A 17,888-nucleotide genomic window follows, 5' to 3' on the forward strand; every position below is an offset into this window, starting at 1 on the left:
GAAAAGTATAAAAACGAAATATAAGAAGTAAAGCCATGGTGTTATGTTGAGCTGTAGGGGACTCAGGTCAACAATTTCTGACATTGCCAGTCAAGGGGAAGACCCAATACTATTATGGACTACTGGATTCTTTTAGAATATTTTACTGAGTTAACACACCTATAATATTCAAATGACGGAACTAAACAAAAAAGGTACACAGATGAATGTCCATTTTGTATCTGTGTATTCAGAGTGGTTAGGATAGATATATAGTTACATTCTCTTAATGAATAGAGGGATTTGTTGTAATAGTGTTTGTAAATAGGATATCATGTCTGCATCTTGTATAGCAAATAAGCACTAGGAAGAGAGTATGCAATGTGTTAATTATTGAAACTGTCATACCAATTTGACTTGAAACTGTCTCATTGCTATTTGTCTCTCAATAAAATTATGTGAAAAAGAAGGAAAAACATTAATGTCAAAAATTCATGACAGTAGTTAACTAGGTGTGGTTATGTAGGCCTGTAATCCCTGTATGGAAGGAGGCTGAGGCACGATGATTGCAACTTGGTGAGAACTTGTCTCAAAAGGCAAAGTAAAAATAAAAAACAAAAAAGCTGGGGGTGTAGGTCAGTGTGATTTTCTTTGGTTCAATCTCCAGTACAGCCCCACACACATACAAGAAAGTGAGTAGTAAATACTTGCTCACTTAAGTGTGGAGTAAACTTACTACATAATGCTTTGCAGTATCAACTCTAATATTTATTGTCTGACTACTGCAATGGAGTAACGTAAGTAGTGAGGCTCGATCCCCAGTTCTTCTGTTGCGATCCTGCCCCTGTTCGGGCCTTACTGAGATGGTGATTGAGACTGAGAGTGGTGGCATGTGCCTGTAATCCCAGTACTTGGGAGGCTGTAAATAGGAAGATCACTGAGTCTGATCTATGCAGTAAGACCCTGTAGACCCTGTAAGCCCTGTCCTAAATACAAAAAAAAAAAAAAAAAAAAAGTAGTGAGAACCTAGGAAATGCAAGATGCCAAGAAGAGAGATTAGCAAAAAGGACCTGAGTTTAAGAACAAAAAGAAAACTAAAAGGAAAAATGTTGTCTTGGTTCTGGAGAGTTAGGGGAGTACTTTTTCAGAACGTTGTTACTAACACAAGGGAAATACTTTGAGTCTTAATAAGCAAATAAGACAGTAAAATAAATTCCAACTTCATCATCAACTTCATTTACTACTATTAAAAAAAAACAAGACTAAGACTAAATGAAAATCAGTTTATTTCTCACTTAATAAAGCTGTTTGATTTAGAAAAATAAACTTCGTACCAATCAATATTTGGAACTCAAAATTAGGTGGAGTAAAATACTATGATTGTTGTAATTACCTGGAATGCTGCACAAAACTCTAATAATTTTACTCTACTGTTTTTCAAAAGAGGAAATGGATCCTTTTCTGATGTAACAGACTTGGGGACTGAAGTGGGGAAAACTGCAGTGTTGACCACAGCATCGTAAGGGAGCATTTGTTTGTAACTCCCTAAAATAGCTACAGTGATGTAGCTATTCAGGCTGCACGTGTCATTGTCTTCTGTCGCACTGCACAACATACTTGACATTCTATGTGACACACACATAGAATTTCCTGATACCAATGGGACAATAAAACAGCTTCTAATTACCCAAGAGCATGGGCGGGTTGCCCCTAGGATGGACAGTGTCCCGACTTTCCCAGACAACTCCATGAGCTGGAAACGTGACCATTTGGACCATTGCTAGTCCTTGATTTTTAGCCTGTTGATGTTCTACATATCTGTTTTCTTCTGCACACCCCTTTATTTTTTTCAACACTATTTCAACATTTTAATATTTTACAAACACACATTTCATTATCGTGGTTTAATAATTAAAAGCAGAACTGGTGTCGTGCCCAATTAATGTGCCCTGGTAGCATGCCCATTAGTTTTTCCATTAGTGAATTCAACAATACTAATGGGATTACTAGCATGGGATGCTAATTGGGCGTGACATAAGAAACTGGCTCACTTCTTAGCATACCCTTGCTAATGATGAAATTAATGAGCATTTTATTAAATGCTGTCTCATCAAAGTGTACTTAGCGTTAAAATTGTTACAAACGATGCCGCTTTCCAAAGATCAGGTGTCTAAGTGGCTCTTCAGATTTTGTTTGGCAACAACCTGAAGCCTTCCTAGTTCTCTACATCAGAAATCATATGTCATGGAGACAATTTCAAGCTCATAAGCAACAGTCATAGTGTGCTCAGATCACTTTTGTACTTAGAAGAGACTGACATAGGATTTTGGGTGATAATGTTAAGAATCTTCCACTCCCCTTTCTCACCCCAACGCAAAAAGAATAATAAGTTCTGCTGTTGTATTATGCAATTTATTATTCCTTCCACTTGTAAAATACCAGGTGTATTGCATAGATGCCATGAGGCGTTGACTAAATGTTTGCGCTTCCACAGCTTCTTTCTAGCTCTACACAGAATGTTCTGTGGGATCTCTCTTAATGTCACTGAACATGGGACACTTAAGTGAAGGCACGGATTGCTATCAGTGCACAAAATAGCCAGCAAACTATATTTAAAATTGAAATGAAACAAAGAAAGTGGGAGAAGATTATAGCTAACTGTTGAGAATTAACAACTATAGTAAGCAATGTTGCAATTAACTTTTCTTTTTTGGGTACCTTAATAATGGTTGCAAGACTTTAATCAATAACATACAAATATATTTCTAGTTTTAAACATTATCAAAATTTTGATCCCCTCATTATTCAATATAATACATTGGAGAATTGGTAATTTAAAGCAAATAAGTTTTTATATGCATAGCCTAGATATTAGGCTTATAGTTACATAAAGAATTATTCAAGTTTTAAGATTTTTCAAAAAGCAAAATATAAGATGACTCATTATTATAAATATATTCTGCTCATAAAAAAGAGATTCATTATAAAACTACACATGAAATAGTAACTTAAAAAATTTCCTGAAGATATTCTTGTGGACTTGTGGCACATGCCTGTAATCCTAGCACTCAGGAGGCTGAAGCAGATTATCGTGAGTTTGAGACCAGCCCAAGCTACAAAGAGAGCTCAAGGCCAGCCGGAACTATATAGTGAAACCCTGTCTCAAAAAGGCAACGTTGTGTTAATTATGGAAACTGTCCTAGTGATTTGATTTGAAACTATCTCATTGCTATTTGTTTATCAATAAAATTATGGGGAAAAAGGGAACATAAAAGAAAAGATATTCTCTTCACAATTCAAAATTTATTTATTTTGAATGATTTTTAACAAGTTAAATATAACCATTTTGTTTTTATGGAAGTCAAATCACCTATCAAAGAAATTAAACAGATAAATACTAAATTGTCACATAATCACTTAAAAGCTAAACATTTTCACCCATAAAATTGGTAATTATTGTTAATTATGACCAGTAGTATTTTACCAATGGTTCTCCAGTTAGTTGGCCAGCCACCCCACCAAAGGACATGCATGTATTAAGTGTCTACTATGTTCTGAGGACTCGGCTAGGTGCCCACGGCCTGAGTGTGTGGAGTACCCAGCTGGCAATAAATTCCTCAGAAGGTCACATGGAATGAAGTAAACTAAACTCCATGCCAACTTTGTCTCTAACCCCTGTGCAACCCTGCAGGGGTTTGGAGGTAGCAGGCCATTGCATCTAGAGCACGAAAACAATCCCGGCTTCCAGGGGCTGAATGAGGAAGGAAAAGGCCTTGGCGTGAACCTGTGGTGTGCACCTAAAGCTCCGTAAGTAGGCCCACCCTGACCTCATGATACCTTTAACATTTTTTTTTTAAGTTCACAGGTTTTATTTATTTTTTTTTATTTTTTCCCTGTGTGCCTCTTTTTATTTTTCATTTTTTATTAATTTTATTGAGAAACAGCAATGAGACAGCTTCAAAACGGATTAATAGGACATTTTCAATAATTAATACATTGTATATTGTTATCTTCTTAGTGATTATTCATAGTACAAGATGCAGACATGATATCCATCCAAATATTATTAGTATAAATCTTTCTTCTCATTGAATTAAGAGAAAGTAGCTGTATATCTATCCTATTTTGTATTAACAGATACAAAATAGTCCTTCCTTTATATCTCCTTTTTTGTTTAGTTTTGTCAGAGATGGGTATTCCATTGCCATTTAAATTTTATTATAGGTCTATGAATTCAGCAAAATAATCCAATGTAGTCCAGTAGTCCATAATAGTAGTGGGTAATTCGTAGGACTCTACAAGGCAATGTCAGAAGTTGTTGGCTTGAGCCTTTCACAGCTCAGCATATTAATATAGCTTTACTTTTTATAGCTCATTTTTATACTTTTCTGCTGGATGGTTAAGACCAAGATAAAGCAAGACCTATATAACAAGAAATGTATCTTTTGTATCTGATAATGTCAGTCAAGTCCCCTCAGGATTTATCCTGTTACCCTGTACTACAGTTTGCAGATCCTTTGTCAGTGTCAGCCATGTGGGTGAGTCACGGCCATTGTTTGACCAATTTTCTCTCTGTGAAAGCCTGAGAGAATGTTTTCTCTCCATGTGACTCTCCTTAGGCACACTCTACATCATCAATCATGTTGCTTTGTGGCCCCATAATCTCCTTGATTAGAAAATTTGGGACACAATTGAGTTACATAATGTTACAGTACAGGTTCTCCTATGTCCTGAGTCTTCACTGACCTTGTAAGGCTAGGGCCACAATGTTGGCTGTCCTTGCAGCCCTTCTTTTTCTCTAATTTTTGGCCTGCAAACTTAGGTTGTTAACCCTCCAGAAGAGAAGCTTATTATTACCTTAAAACATATGCAGTTGGGTTTAACCTCACTATCTATCTGAATATCAAACATCTTAGGCATAACATGGACTTGAACATTTTTTTAATTCATTCATACTTCTCTTTCCTTCAACTCACTAATTTTTAGCAGCAGTTAATACATTAATGGGCCAGGGGAGTTAGTAGTTCTCTTTTATTTGTCATTAGCATATTTCTTTCTTTTTTTTAAGAGATTTTTTTTTCTAATGCATTTGTTGAAGGATCTCACTATGCAGCTCGGACTCATGGTGATCCTCTTGTTTTCAGCCTCCCCAGTGCTGGGATTACAATCATGTGTCACAACACCTGGTGTCACCACACCTGGTCTCTGGCCATTTCAGCCTGCCCTGGGGGCAGGGCTGGCACAGCGTGTGTTGCTGGGGATTAAACCAAGGTTCCTATGCTTGCCTAAGCTTGCCTAAACAGGTGCTTTAGTCCGCTGAACTATCTCCCCAGCCCTTCAGTAGCATATTGCTACTTAACTAATTTCTAATCATCCTGAAGTCAAAGATTCAGGTTGAACTTAATATTGTTAAGTTCTTTTGTGTGTGTGTGTGTGTGTGTGTGTGTGTGTATGTGTATTTTAGGAAAGGGTCTACAGGGTGTTCAGGGTCTCACTACTAGATCAGACTCGTAGTGATCCACCTGTTTACAGCCTCCCAAGAGCTGGGATCACAGGCACACAACACCACACCCAGTCTTAATCGCCATCTCAGGATGCCCTGAGGGTGGTGCCAATACATTGGGCCAGGGGATTGAACCCCCGGCCCCTGTGCCTACTTGCAGGTGCATTAGTCCACTGAGCTATTTGGCTGGCCCTTGTTAAGTTCTTTATATACCACGATTTCTCCTTTTTTATATGTGGCCTTCAGTTATTGTTTCCCTTCGGTAGAGATGTCTTGCTGAAGTATTCTCCGTGAAAATGTTACATGGGCAGAGTTTTCTCTGACTTGTCGGTTGTCACTCAGCTGTTCTTTTGAGCTGAAGAAGATCATAGCTAAAATGATGGCTAGAATCACAGTCTTTGGAATCAGAGTTTAATAGGTATCACTCACTACCTGGGTGACTTTGAGAAAATTAATTTACTTCTGGCCCCAAGTCCCTCACCTGTAATGGAAGAGAATGACACAGCAGCTAAGTTACTTCTTGGAATTGCTAAGATGTTCAAAAGAATGAGTGTTTCTAGGAGCACGCATGTGTGTGGGGTGTGTGCTCATGTGCGGAGACAGCATGCAGGACAAAGCCTGGCATATGTGTCACTCTGGCACATAAAGAGGTCTTATAGAGCACTTGCTTTGCTTGTTCTTGATAGAGATTTGCTGACATCTTTCAACACATTTCTAGTTCTTTCCTAAGTCATGTATTTTCTCCTATCATTTTTCTCTCATCTCTTTTCTTGTGTATGTATTTTTGCTCCTCCTTTGAATTTCTTCTCAATAATATTGATGGATTATTTATTTTCTCATATTTTTGTTACATACTTTCAGGAAGTTCTTCAACTTTGTCAACATCCTACTTATATGGGCCTAATACATCTCTGCTAATGCCCTTAAAGTTTTCAAGTGAAGAATATTCTCAGTTCTGTGGCCAAATAGACTTCAGCGTGGGTGTTGCTTCCGGTTGCTGCCTGTCCTGCACTCTGCGGTGACCATCCTGCTCACTGCCGCATCCAGCTGGGATGTGATGTCTCTTTGCTTTACTTGCTGCCTTCATGTTAGTATTCTTTACAAAGCTGTGCTTCCAGGGGACACCGGCAGTCCTCGTGGAACAGACCTATAACACTGTAGCTGAGAAGTCATGGGATCCTTGTCAAGATGCCAAGGGCTTCCTGTCCTTGTCGTTCTGTGGTAGCTGGCACATTCCCTAGACAGGAAGGACTCCACCTGCCTCTTGAGCCAGGCCTGAGGGTCGCACATATTTGGCCCAGCTGGAACTGACTTCAGCTCTCAGGTCAGAGGGTCTGCAGTGTGAAGGACACTGTACTCCCTCCAAAGAGCTCCCAGCCCCTCTGCTACATGCAACTTGGATACAGAGACAAAATATGACAGTTTTACAAATATAATATATTTAGCAAGCATAATGTATCACTTAGAATATTTTGTTTTATTTCTAAATTTATGTATTTGGTACAGGGTCTCATTAAGCAGGTCAGACTCATAGTGATTCACCTGTTTTCAGCCTCCCCACTGGGATTACAGGTGTGTACCACCATGCCTAGGCTTGGTTGCTGGTTCAGCATTCCCAAGGGTGGGACCAGCTCAGCATCCGGTACTGGGACTTGAACTCTGTCCCTGTATTCGCCCAAGCAGGCACTTAGTCAGTTGAGTTACACCATCCCTCACTTAGAATATTTTAAGTTGAAGACTAGAGAGGAAGGGGAAATACAAGTTTTTACTTAGTCTTACTCATGTCTCAAATCCTCCTGGGCCCTGTGCATTGCCTAACACTGAATTCTTGCTAAATTGGTTTAATGAAAGTGAAGACAACTTCTTCAATGACTTCCCATTGCTCTTAGGAAAAATTCAGCTCCTCACTTTGGTTTACAAGGCGCCACATAACCAAGTCCCTATCCTTAAATTTCTGAATTACTCTGTCTTTTCCCTTTGTTGCCTGGTCTGCAGCCACTTCCTGCTTATTGCAGTATAGAGAATGTGGCCGACCCTTGGAGCACTCAGCCTGTGTGCTAGTGGGGTTGCCTGAAAACTCTGCTTCTAAAACTTGGCTGTTCACTCCTGAGTGCTTTTGGGCCGGCTCCTGTCCTGAGGACTTCCTCCTCACTGTTGTGAATCTTGGGCAAACATCACATTTCAGAGGCCATGAACTTCTCAGAGAAATGCAGGCACCTTCATCTTAAGTTTCAGTGATCCATGCCATTCCTTATTGCTTGTAGTGGGTAGCTAACTGGTGGTCAGCTTCTTACACCCAGCTGAACTGAACTAGCGTGGTGCTGGGTGCAGGAGGCCCACCTGAGGGCTGTTGCCAGCAGCATAAAGGCAGGATCTGCCAGAACACTGTTAGGGGTGCTGTTTGGAGAAGATGTTGGAGCTGTTGGATGCTGCTAGTTCTCTTGGACCTGTTCTGCTGAAGGACCTTGTCATGCTGGCTTTCCTGATGAACTTTGGTGGAGCTCTGGTCCTCATCTTGAGCATCACTTCCTGGTTGTGGGGGGAAGATGGTACACTGCTCAGCCTCCTGGAGAAGCTCGTCTTATTGGCTTTCCTTGTGGGGACTCAGCTTTCCTTATCGCTGGATGATCTTGGGACCTTACTGTTGCTGAGGATGGCTGTGGTACCTCTAGGGGAGCTCCGGTGCTTACCTTGAGCGTTGCTTCCTGGCTCCAGTTTAGATCCCTCAGCCTGCTAGCACAGGTGCTTCATCTGCTAGCATCGACTTCCTAGCTTCCACCACTGACCTTTGGGCCTTTCCTGCACTTCTTGTATAGGATTCTTGGTTAATTCCTTGTAAGATAATATTATAAAATGTGTCCTGTATTATATTGTTCACCTTGTAAAAACCCCAACCATGACACTGCTCTTTGGCAGTATTTATAACTATCATAAATTAATGGTTCTGGCTGTAACGACTGCAGATTGTGTTACAACTGTATTTGGAACTGCCAAGCCGGAGGCACAGAGCAGACCAGTACTCTGGCCATGTCATGGGCACCGGGGAAATGAGGACAGAGGAGAACACAGGGGAAGGCAAGAACAGAAAAGCCGAGTGTTTGTTCTTAAGAAACTAAAACCAGAGCTATCAAATTGATCTAAAAAATTAAAATTTCATGATGAGGTTGTTGAGCATACCGACATTTAGGCTGTGTGAGTTTGAAGCTGGCCTGCTATTTTAGTTGTGGGCAAGTCATATCAGTTTTGTGCTTTTTCATTTTTTCTTGGGTAAAATGGAGGATAACAGCAGGACTTATACCTCCTTATTACTTTTTATAAGATTTCGATGTGGATTCAATACGAAAACGCAAACACTTGCCTTGGTACTATCTGCTCTTAACTTATCAACTGTCAAGATTAATAATTTACCTGAGGATCAAAAAGAAAATAAGGACGGCCTTTCTTCAACTGAAGTGCAAAGTACTCCTCCTGCTTGCCAGGAGATGCTGCAAAGAGGATCAGACCTTCTGGCACCCGCGTTCGAAAGCTGGCTTTAATGCCTGTTGAGACAAAAACAATCAGCGAATCAGTGCTGGTGTTTGCTGATTCTTTCTGATCAAAGCGCACTTGCTTCCACTGTTCTTTACGATGTAAAGGGCACAGTCAGAAAATGATACACAGCAGGGTGCTGGGGTGGTCCCAGCCTTTTGGATTTCAACGCAGCCCATGTTTTTTTTGGCAGAACTGGGGATTGAACTCAGGCCCTTGCATTTGCCAGGCAAGCACTTATTCTACTGAGCCATCTCCCCAGCCCCAACGCAGCTCATCTTAAATGCCATGTAGTACCTGCAAATGGAAGTGTGCCTTCCTGCTAACCAATATACACTGAGATTTAAATGTCTGCAAAACTTATCAACCGAGAAAGACACACTGTTGATCAAAAATCGGAGTACTGGTGGCGTGGAAACATCAGCCAGTCTTGAGAAGAAACATGTTTTTGATGTAAGTTAAGGAGACAATACTGATCTTTTATTAAATACTTATAAAGTTCAAATACTCAGTGCTGTCTTAGAAGATCCAGCTGGGCAGACTTGCCATGTGTGGGTCCTGAGAGCTGATTTCCTGCAGCAGCTTTCAAAAGCTTGGCAGCCTGCGGGACTTTGGGCTCTTGCTGACACTGTACACAGGTACCAGCACTGCACCACGATTACAGTGCTCTCATCTTGAGGAGATTTCCAGGTCAGAAGCAGGGGCCACTTGCAACGGTCCCACAAATGGCCTCCTCCCTACCCCAAGTGACCCCACCTCCAGCCAGCACGTATCCTGGCACACGCCACAGACTCTGAACCAGCCACAAAGCCTAATTGGCACAATCCCAGGCCTCCAAGAGTTTCCAGCTTCACTGGAAAGAGAAAATACAGATAAATCATGCTGGGAGGAAGAGTTGAGAGTTCAAGATCACATGGGAGAAATCAAGTAACAGCTTAACAGCACACATAATCAATAATGAATGGATTCTGATTGATCTGATTAGTTATCTAGTCAGCCAGGGGAGGGATGGAGGGAGGGAGAAGAGAGAGACAGAGACAGACAGAGACAAGGAGCAGAGAGACAGAGACAGACAGCAGAGAGACAGAGAGACAGAGACAGACAGCAGAGAGACAGAGACAGAAAGCAGAGAGAGAGAGAGAGAGAGAGAGAGAGAGAGAGAGAGAGAGAGACTCTCATTACCAGCTGCACTTGTAGGGCTCTGTGGGAAAAGGGGATCCTCGAGGGTTCAGCACACTACAAATCCCTCCCTAGCCCCATCTGCATCCTCTCACCACCGAGCACATAACACAGTGTTCAGGTGCAGCAGTCAACATTCTGAAACTTCAGGTCAAGGGGAAGAGGCAAGAGAGCCACTGGAGTAGGTAAGGGAGAAGTTTCAGCCAACATTTGGAGGTGGGAATGTGCAATGATCTTGTGAATGAGCACTGGGATTATTTTCTTTCACAGGAATCTCTGGGAGAAGAGCGCTGGCTGAGCTCTAGCTACACAGTGCAGAAGAGCATGAACAAGCCCATGCCCGGCCTCGAGCTGCAGCTCAGACAAAAGCCAAGAGCTAAAATCCACACTGTAGGAGGAGTTGGAAGTGATAGGGAGAGAGAACACAAGAAAGAAATTAATTCAAAGGGATTGAGGAAGGCTGCTGGAGCTTCTGACGTGGGCTTCACTTTCCAAAGATGCAGGTCTGCCGTGTCCTGGGCCTCTGAGCCTTTCATTTTTGACTTCTAGGTTTTACATGTTTTGGTCTTTCAACGTGCTTATCAGCTCCTACACCACTTCTGCAATTCTCTGATGCTCTCCCATGGCCAGCCTGGGTGCTACCATCTAGCTGACTCTCTGCTGGCTCTCCTGGGCTCCTCTGTCTGTCCATAGGAGACACCTGCTCGCTCTCCTGTCACAGTACAGCAGTCACACTCACCTGAATTCCCACTGCTAGCCTCATTGCTTTCCTCTGCTCTCATAAGTAAACTAGAATGGCTGCGCCATCAGTGGGAAGTTTGTCCTCTTGGTAAGTGGCAGCACAATGTGAACACTTGGGTGAAGGGCAGAAACGGGGTGCTTCAAGTCAAGATCCAGGCACCCTAACTAGTGGTGGGGTACATGGGGGATAATGGTGGAACATACGGTGTACATAGATAACTTCAGCATAGAGGAAGAAGTGGGGAAATCTCAGTGCTTTGGGAAGATGATGATGTGGCCTTTGGTTACAGATGGACAAATAACGAAATAGACTAAAAGATGGATTCTGAATTTCAGAACAGACTCATTATGACCCATGGGGTATGGTGGGGGGCAATCTTTTCACCAGGTCAGCTGAGGAAGGAGCTCTGGGGTGACACTCCAAGGTCAGTTTTACGAACAAGGTGTTGTCATTAATGATGTGGCACATTGTCATTTGGAAATGAGAAACTGAATCTGAGAAGATGGGGCTGGATAAATGGCAGTCGCCTGCCAAGGTGCACAGCTCAGAGGGAGAACACAGAGAAAGAAAACAGCCTGGCAGGGAGGTGCCCACACTGCAGAAAAGGAAAGGGGAAGGATAGAGTGAGAAGGATAAAGCCAACATTGTACGACGGAAGCCAAGGCAGGAGGGAAAATTATGAAATTGAGGTTGGGGCACTGTGGAGAGACTTCTGGGCCACAAGGGTGAAGCAGAGTTTGTGGTTGTGCTTCTCAGGGCAGGACGCCACTGCTGGTGACAGGGCGGAGGCGATGGCCTATGAGGAGTGAAGGGGGCCAGCATGCACGAGCAAGCTCTGAGAGGGAAATGGGCCACGTGGAAATCTTCTTGAGATCAGGTTTTTTTATTTTATTCTTAATATCATATGCTGTTAACATAGTAGTTACTGAGGACATAAAGGCAGTGAGATGCTCCGAGTGTGTCCCTAGGCAGTTCTTACAGGAAAGGGGAAAGAGAAAAAGGGAAAATTCATGGTGAGAATGAAACAGTGATGGTGTAGTCTGGGAGTAAGAGCATTCCTGAGTTAAGGGTAAGCTGGTGAGCGCAAATGGATCAGTAAGAATGACCAGAGTGTGCAGCCAAGAAGCCCTTGAAAATAAGGATCACGTGCTATCCACAGCAGATTCAAGGGTGTGTTTTCCAGAAATACAACATTTAATTCCCAAGTTCTATAAAATGAATATTTAGCATAAGAATGTGTAAACCACACAGGTCGATGACGATCCCTGAGAGAAGGGAAGCAAGCCTTAGTGGAGAGGATGACCACTTGATTCGGTGGTGCCCGGTAGAGTGTCCTCTGATTTTTCAAATAATTCCGTCTTGCCATTTTTCTCTTTACACTAACAAATAAGTAACAAATGGCTTTCTTTGACATGGATGGTGTGAGAAAATTAAAATGCGTGTGTCTGCTGAAACATGCTCCTGACAGTTAATTATTGCTGTAGGCATTGCGGTGGATTGCCAACTGGTGGGCAACCTGTAACACCCAACTGAACTGAACCAGTGCGGTGCCGGGCGTGGGAGGACCCCTGAAGGGTGCTTGCCGGGCGTGGGAGGACCCCTGAGGGGTGTTGTGCCGGGTGTGGGAAGACCCCTGGGGGTGTTGTGCTGGGCGTGGGAGGACCCCTGGGGGTGTTGTGCCGGGTGTGGGAGGACCCCTGAGGGGTGTTGTGCCGGGTGTGGGAGGACCCCTGAGGGGTGTTGTGCCGGGCATGGGAGGACCCCTGGGGGTGTTGCCAACCAAATGAAAGGAGACCTGGGGATGAAGTGTTAGGAGCTGCTGGTTCTCCAAGGACTCTTGGTTCTCCCAGAGGAGCTTGCCGTGCTGGCTTTGCTGATATGGACTTGGCTGTTCTCGTCATCAGAAGGGCTTGGGACCTTGTTGCTGAGAATGACTACAGTCCCCTTTGGGGAGCTCTGGTCCTTCCTTTGATCATCAGCATTGCTTCTTGCCAGAGGGGAAGATGGTACACCATGCAATCTCCTGGTGAAGCTTGTTGCCTTGGCTTTCCTTATGCAGACTTGGCTGTTCTCATCAGAGGAGCTTGGGACCTCACTGTTGCTGAGGGTGGCCCTGGTTCTCCATGGGGGAGCTCTGTGCTTGCCTTGAGCGTCGCTTCCTGGCTCCAGTGCAGATCCCTCAGCTGCTGGCACAGAGCTCGCTGGTACAGGCTTTCTAGCTTCCACCACGGACCTTCGGGCTTGCCCAGTGCAGACCCTGGAAACAGGCATGCGTGAGATGTTGCCCCAGCCTCTTGGCCTCCAGCTGGACTCGTTGGGGGAATTGTAATGAGCTCTAGGTCTTCAGCTGGACTCAGGCCAGACATTACCATGCATCCTGGCCCGCAGCTGGATTCTGTGGGTGTGTAGTGTGTGGACAGATTTCCCATACTCTTTTGAACTTGACTCTTTGGGTGATTATTATAAAATAATTCTATAAATTACGTGTCCCGTTCCTTGGGAAAACCAACTACAACAGGCAGAAGGATAAATCTTGTCTTTTCTTTTTCTTTCTTTTTCTTTTTTTTTTTGCTCCAAATTCCTGGTTTAATAAAGACTTGTTTATTTTGAGAAGAAAGATCCCAAACATCAGGCATTCACAAAAAATAACTCACAGTATCAACTTTAGGAAACAAAGACTATTACACTAATTTTCCTAGAGGATGCATTTGACATGCTCTCATTCAGAAAAATATGTTACATTTGTGTTTAACAGCCCCACAAAGTACTCGGTGTGGGGTGATACACGTAACTCTTAAGTCAAACAAAGCTGCTTTCAGATACTACCCTAAATGAGGTTGCCTTTGCAGTTAGGGAAGCAACTCCTGAAATCATGCGTAAATGGAAAGAACTATACTGCCTGCATAATGAGAGATTATTGTGGAGACAGCTGATAAAAACCATACAACCTTTTTATTGTTAAGTCATAAAGAGATATCAAAATTAAAAAGCAAAAATTACAGAAGACTTCAAAATTACGAGGAGCGTCAAAGGAAGTGAAAATGGTACTAGGCTCAGGGCAATTATGAACATGATAGGACATGGGAAGAACAGTGAGCATGTGCTGACGACGCTAGGGGAGAGGATCTGGGGAAGTTTTCATCTCAGACAAGCACGTAAACAAATAATGGGACAAGACTTCTAAACCAAACTATGTGCTTAAGAGTCATCCTCGCCATTGACGCTGTCTCTGTCATCCTCTCCTTCCTCAGCCTCTTTTTCATCATCCTTGATCACCTCCAGCATTTTCACCTGGTCCTCTGCCCCATCTTCATTTTTCATCATCATCCAGTAGATCCCCTCGCTCAGCAGAGTCATCCGCAGCACCCTCAGATTCCATCTTCACATTAGTCTCATCTTTCTTTTGGGAGGCAGTAGTCTGCTCCTCTTCGGTCTTATCATTCTTCATCTCCACTGCTTGTTTGCTCTGTTCCTTTTCAATTTTCTCTAGGCTGTCCAGTAAAGAATCCACTTTTAGTTTTATCTGGGTCAGCTCCTTCTTAATGGCCTGAAGGTCATCACCTTTCAACTTTCCAGACTTGGATGAAGATGCCTGCTAGCCACTCTTAGAATTGAAGACATTTTTGCCTCTTTGGGAGGTGTTTCCTGATACACGCTGGTGCTTCGAGGGCACTACAGCCCTAGCAATAGGAGGAGGTGGAGGAAAAGAAGGAGGAACATGTGCTGGGTAACTGTCCATCCTGTCATAATAATCACATTAAAAGTCATAGTCTAAGTCAAAAGAGGAGCTGAGTAGAGAGGAAGCAGAAGGATATTCTGATGCTGAGTTGGGTGTCTCCACTGCAGATCGTTTCATACCTGCTTTTCCTCTGTTCACTTTTGGCTCTGCTGCCAGAGTAACACCTAAAACCTGGCCAGCAATCATTCTTCCATCCTCTCCAGCTACAGGCATTTCTCTCATTAACATACTACACAAAGGCAAAGCCCTTATGAATGGAGCAACCCACAATTTTGCCATACTTCGAGAAGATGGCCTCCACATCAGATTTCTTCACTACAAGAGTGTTCAGATTCCCAATGAACACACGGGAATTCATGGAGTGAGGATCTGTCTTGTTGGTAACATTGCTAGCCATTGTGTTTGAAGATAAAGTTGCTTACAGTGAAAAAAAACTACAGCTGAAAATTAAAAAAAACTTACAGAAGAGAGATGAGAGAAGAGATTTGATTCTGAATCCCCTGCTCCCAGGTTCTATGTGGAGTTGACAGCTGCTCGAGGTCAGCAATGCGGCAGTGGCCACTCAGTCTCCATCTCTTCATAAAATCAATCTTGTCTTTTGAGCCATGTGATTAAATCATGTGATCAATTTTTAAATGAACTACAGACACAAATAAGTATTTAAACACCCAGTAATCTTTTAATAAATTCATAAACTACTTTAAGGAAAATTTTATTAAATTGACCACAGGCCAGAGCATAAGATGCATAATTGTTCGACACTACTAACATCACTGTTTTATCAAAATGACAATCTGCTTACAGATTCCTACGTCCTGACCCAGGCTCGGTCATGTGACTGTGATGGCCAAAGGAATGATGGGAATCACCTGTGAGGGGCAATGTGAGGACCAGTTTGGCATGGAGTTGTGAGGTTTTCTTCATCTGCTCTGACTTCTGCTCTGCATCAAGAACGCGTCCAAGGGCTGGCCAGATAGGTCAGCAGACTAAAGCACCTGCTTAGGCAGGCACAGGGACTAGGGTTCCATCCCCAGCATGCCGTGCTGGACCCACACCTGGGGCACGTTCAAAAGGCAACTAAGACTAGGCATGGTGTGCACCTGTAATCCCAGTGCTTTGGAGGCTGAAAACAGGAGGATCACTATGAGTCTGATCTGTGTAGTGAGACCTTATAGACCCTGGACTAAATACATTAAAAAAAAGAAGAAGAAGAACTCATCCAAGAACAACAAGACCTGCTGACCTGGGTCACACAGCACCAAAACCTTTTGTGTTTCCAGTTGGCTATGTCAGGCATCAGCGCTCAGTAAAATAGGCAGAAGCATGAAAAACACTCTTTTCTCGGTTGTTGACATTTAGATTTTTGTTTTTAAAACTTGCAAGATAGGGAGGAAATGGTCTAAAGTTCAATTTTTTGTTCCCTGGGTTTATGCTGATAACAAAACATTTCTTCTACTATTACATTCATTCATTCATTTATGACAGAATTAAGAAGCTGTGGTTTTTGCAGTCACTATTCTAGACCAGAGGGACACATAGATGAAGAAAATAGACACAACCATGTCCTGGCAGTGAAAATCATGGAAATATTTGACTTCCATATAAGCGTGTTTGAGAAGGATTTTTTTTCTTTTTGGCTGGCTCAGGCTGCCTTAAGGGTGGGTCTGGTAAGGCATGTGGAGCTGGGGAGGGGATCGAACCATGGTCCCCTGTGCCTGACTGCGTTCATATAAGCAGGCACTTAAACAACTGAGCTTAACTGCAGGTCTCCTATAAGTGTGTTTGAAACTTTAAAAATATCTTCATAAGGTAGGGGAGATAGCTCAGCAGCATAAGCACCTGTCTGGCAAGTGCAAGGTCCTGAGTTTGATTCCTGGTACCAAAAATAAAATAAATGAATAAAATTAAAAATATGCTCATAAAAATAAGCACTTAAAGGTGCTGGAATAGGCAGAGAGATTTTAATAAAGGAAAAGCTATAACACAAAGAGAAATCTTGAGAACTCAGACTGCATTAAATTAACAAAGGCCCAAACAACTGAATAGAAAGACAACCCGGTGAGGAAGATAGTAGCTAGAACAAGACACGCAACCAGATGCAACACGAAAATAGCACTTAACATCATTAATCACCAGAGAAATGAAAAATAATCCCACTAAACAGCCTCAAGAATGACTAAGATTAAAGACAAAATACAAAATATAACCAAATATGTACAGCAATTGCACTAGTACATACACACGTCTGTAATATATAACTTCAAGTTAAATAAGTAACTAATAAAATATTAACTTTATAACTGATAAAATTTATAAAAGATTATGTACTTACTCTTCATAAACAACTATTTAGCTTATTCATTACTACAAACACTATAGAATGTTTTATTAAGTTATCTATCGCCTAAACACTGCTAGGCCTATCTCTCCCTATTATACACAGGTTCAAAAGATGCACAAATATGCTTACACCAGTACGTTTTGTTGTACTATCAAACTGTAACAGACATGTCCATCAGCACAGGAGGATGAATTCGGGAATGAGTGTGAGCACACTGCGCTAGACCTGCCCTGTACTACCTGCATGAGTCTCACAGAAACGATGGTGTACAAAACATCATAGGCACCAGGGAAGAAATACATGCCACGTTGTTCTATCTGCACACGCGTAGTGGGGGGGCAGGCTGCAGGGTGCCTGGTTGGGAGGTTACAGGACAGCAGCCAGGGCCAGCGTACCCCAGCGGCATTCTGCTGGGGACTTTGGGTGCTGGTTTCTGGGGCTGTGTGGTTTGTGATATCAGCGTGCCTATGCTCTGATTTTGTACTTTTCTGTACATGTTACAGCTCAACGGAAGTGTGAGTTAAGTAAATAATAGTTACATACATCAAATAGTTACATACATTATTTTACAGGGAATAAACACAGCCCTATAGAAGTTTAAAGGCGGGCAGTGGATGTTCTCCAGTTTAACCTGCCACACACTGAGGAAACTACTGCCAAAGATGTGGCAAACATCACACACACACACATGCACGCACGCACACACACACACACACACACACACACGCACACATCCTTGCAACTAACCATCACTTACACTATTCTGCAAATTCTGTTCACTTGGCACTATCTATTTCTTTCCCTGTCAACCTACATACATACACAATATTTTTCTTTTTAAAAAATTTTAATTAATATTTATTTTTATTTCATTAAT

At 42.5% G+C, this 17,888-nt stretch overlaps 1 protein-coding gene and 1 pseudogene across 1 annotated transcript in view; both read right to left on the reverse strand.

Moving 5' to 3' along the window:
- The window catches only part of Ush2a (usherin), a 732,353-nt gene that overhangs the window by 415,079 nt on the left and 299,386 nt on the right, over positions 1-17,888 (reverse strand). Inside the window, exon 22 of the mRNA XM_004626936.2 lies at positions 8,891-9,021. Within this exon, the coding sequence (XP_004626993.1) occupies positions 8,891-9,021 (131 nt within the window). The remainder of the gene's footprint in view (positions 1-8,890; positions 9,022-17,888) is intronic.
- On the reverse strand, positions 14,108-15,091 carry LOC101561990 (annotated as a pseudogene).

The sequence above is a fragment of the Octodon degus genome, unplaced genomic scaffold, assembly GCF_000260255.1.
Source record: "Octodon degus isolate 3935 unplaced genomic scaffold, OctDeg1.0 scaffold00017, whole genome shotgun sequence".
NCBI classification, from domain to species: Eukaryota; Metazoa; Chordata; class Mammalia; order Rodentia; family Octodontidae; genus Octodon; species Octodon degus.